General features: G+C 35.5%; 1 protein-coding gene across 1 annotated transcript; it reads left to right on the top strand.

The window, feature by feature from the left end:
* Positions 1 to 362: 362 nt before the first annotated feature.
* LOC137247242 (tigger transposable element-derived protein 4-like) lies at positions 363 to 1147 on the top strand. The gene is made up of 3 exons (XM_067778354.1): positions 363 to 525; positions 588 to 1018; positions 1068 to 1147. Exons 1-3 carry the CDS (start codon positions 395 to 397, stop codon positions 1145 to 1147), a joined length of 642 nt encoding a protein of 213 aa, XP_067634455.1. The 5' UTR covers positions 363 to 394.
* Positions 1148 to 2593: the final 1446 nt, after the last annotated feature.

The raw sequence follows: 2593 nt of genomic DNA, 5'->3' as shown, positions 1-2593 counted from the left end.
TTGGAATCACGTCCTTTCCAACCTCCCACGCATCGCAGCCCTACTCATTGTGTGTTAAATATAGATCAGCTGCTCGAAATTCAGTCCATTCAGACAGCACTAATAATCAATTCCGTTGCTCGGCACCACAGTCCATCCCGACAACTGATTTAATAATATATATACATATTTTATAATATAATTTTGCTCGCTATGTATGCTTCTGTAATTTATTCTGTAATCCGTAATTATACTTAGTCTGATTAATTGTTAAATTTGTAGACTAATAAATAAACGGACAAAATTCAAAAATATAACAATCAAGCTTTGTTGTTCATTATAAAAATGAAATAGGTGATTCCCCTTTTAACATGTATGCACACATTCAAGCCATTCAGTTTGTTAAGTCAGTTGCATGCGAATGATTGCCTTCAAAGTTCGTAATAATATGGCGCCGAAAAAGAAGGTACTTTCTATTAAAGAAAAAATGGAAATTATTAATGTTTTTGTAAAAGATAAATTATCAGTACGTGGAGTTGCAAAAAGGTAAAGTATATTGAGCCCAAAAATTTAATGGTAGTAGGTACACGTTTCTTTTGCTTTCATAGTTTCAATATTGGCAAACCACAAGCTGCTGAAATCAATAAAAATAAAGAAAAAATGCATTCTAAATGGGAATCTGGAGTTAATGTTCATCAAAAGAGAAGTTTTCTTAAAAAAGGCGGCTCTAAAATAAACAAGATGTATTTTAATTGGTTCACTAAGGCTAGAAGACAAAACATTCCGACTTCTGGACCCATTTTGAAAGGAAAGGCAATGGAAATTGCAGGCAAACTGGGTGTATCTAATTTTAATGCTTCAGATGGATGGTTAAACAAATGGCGAATAAGGAATAATGTTGCTTTCAAATGCGTATCTGGTGAAGCTGCAGATGTATACCAGGATAGTGTCGAACAGTTTAGGACAAAACTGCCATCTCTGTTGATCGGTTACAAGCCTCAAGACATTTACAACGCAGACGAAAGTGGGATTATCCTTCGTGCCTTACCTGACAAAACCCTCGCTCTAAAATCCGCAAAATGCGTGAGCGGTAAACTATCAAAGGAAAGACTCACAATTTTGTTCTGTGCTAACATGGCTGGAGATAAGGAGCTGCTTTTGGTTATAGGTAAAGCAGCCCGTCCTCGATCTTTTAAACATGTTCCAATCGCAAAACTGCCAGTGGATTTGAAGTCTAATAAAAAAGCATGGATGACTCGAGAAGTAATGAGTGAATGACTGCAGCAGTTCGATCGAAGAATGAAAGCCCAGAATCGAAAAATTTCTTGTTTTTAGATAACGCGGCTTCTCATCCAAAGGAATTAAACTTAACAAACATAAAAATTATTTTCTTGCCGCCAAATACAACGTCAGTTAGCTAACTCCTTGATCAAAGTATAATCCAAAATTTTAAAACTTTGTATAGAAGCTTACACAACCGTCCGAAATTGCTTCCGTAAAGTAGGAATTTTGGAAACTTATGAGGATCTTCCAGATTTTGATCCGGTAGATGACATTCCACTGGCAATCTATGCTAAGCTTCAGGAAGGACTAGATTTGGCAAATGATTTGGAAGGTTTTCTCCAAATGGATCAAAATGTTTTCACTGAGGACAACAATATAGAAATTCAATTTGACCAACAAGATAATACTATGGACATAAGTGATTCAGAAGATGAATTTTCAGAAGAAATAAGTGAGCCTATAACAATATATGATGAGGCTTTAAAACTTGCTGCGCGCTTGAAACAATTTGCCAAAAATTACTATGTAGCTTTTCAGCACATTAAAAAATCGAGTCACTTTGAAAATGAACATTTTAAATCAAAGCAATCAATGTTTAAGCAATCAACAATTTTACAACATTAGTTAGGCCAATATTAGAATACGGCTCGATAATTTGGAATCCGCGTTATCAAGTCCATGCAGACAGTCTCGAATCAATACAAAAACAATTTTTACTATTTGCCTTAAGAAATTTCCAATGGGACTCTTTAACTAATCTTCCACCTTATACTAATCGATTAAAGCTTATCAATCTTCCAACTCTTGCTAGTCGAAGGGAAATGCTTGGTGTGATATTTATGACAAAAATTTTAAATGGATCAATTTCGAGCCCATTCCTTCTGAATGAAGTGAACTTTTGCGTTCCCTCTCGGACATCGAGACACTTCAAACCTCTTCTGCTGAAACAATGTAGAACGAATTTCGAACAAAATGAACCTTTTCGGCGTTTATGCCAAGATTATAACTCTCACTCAAACACATTTGATAGCTCGGACTCCCTTTTTTCTATAAAAAAGATTGTTCTCACCTCTCTAAATTAATGTATAATACGTTTGCTTCTGTTCTCTTTAAGTATTACGCTTGGCTGATGAAATTTCTTCTGTAGCTGAGCAGTCTCAGATCGTGACGCTTGACAAACCGCTGCCCATCAAAGACTCGGCAAAATAAAAAAAAATAAAAAAAAGTTATTATATATACATATATATAAATCGATCGCGTGAACAGGATTAGCCTGGTTTCATTGGGCCACTTGAGGGCAGCGCGCTGCCACAACGTCCATTAAAAAAAA

Source organism: Eurosta solidaginis, chromosome 3 (assembly GCF_040869045.1).
Source record: "Eurosta solidaginis isolate ZX-2024a chromosome 3, ASM4086904v1, whole genome shotgun sequence".
NCBI classification, from domain to species: domain Eukaryota; kingdom Metazoa; phylum Arthropoda; class Insecta; order Diptera; family Tephritidae; genus Eurosta; species Eurosta solidaginis.
This window is presented reverse-complemented; position numbering and strand designations above follow the sequence as displayed.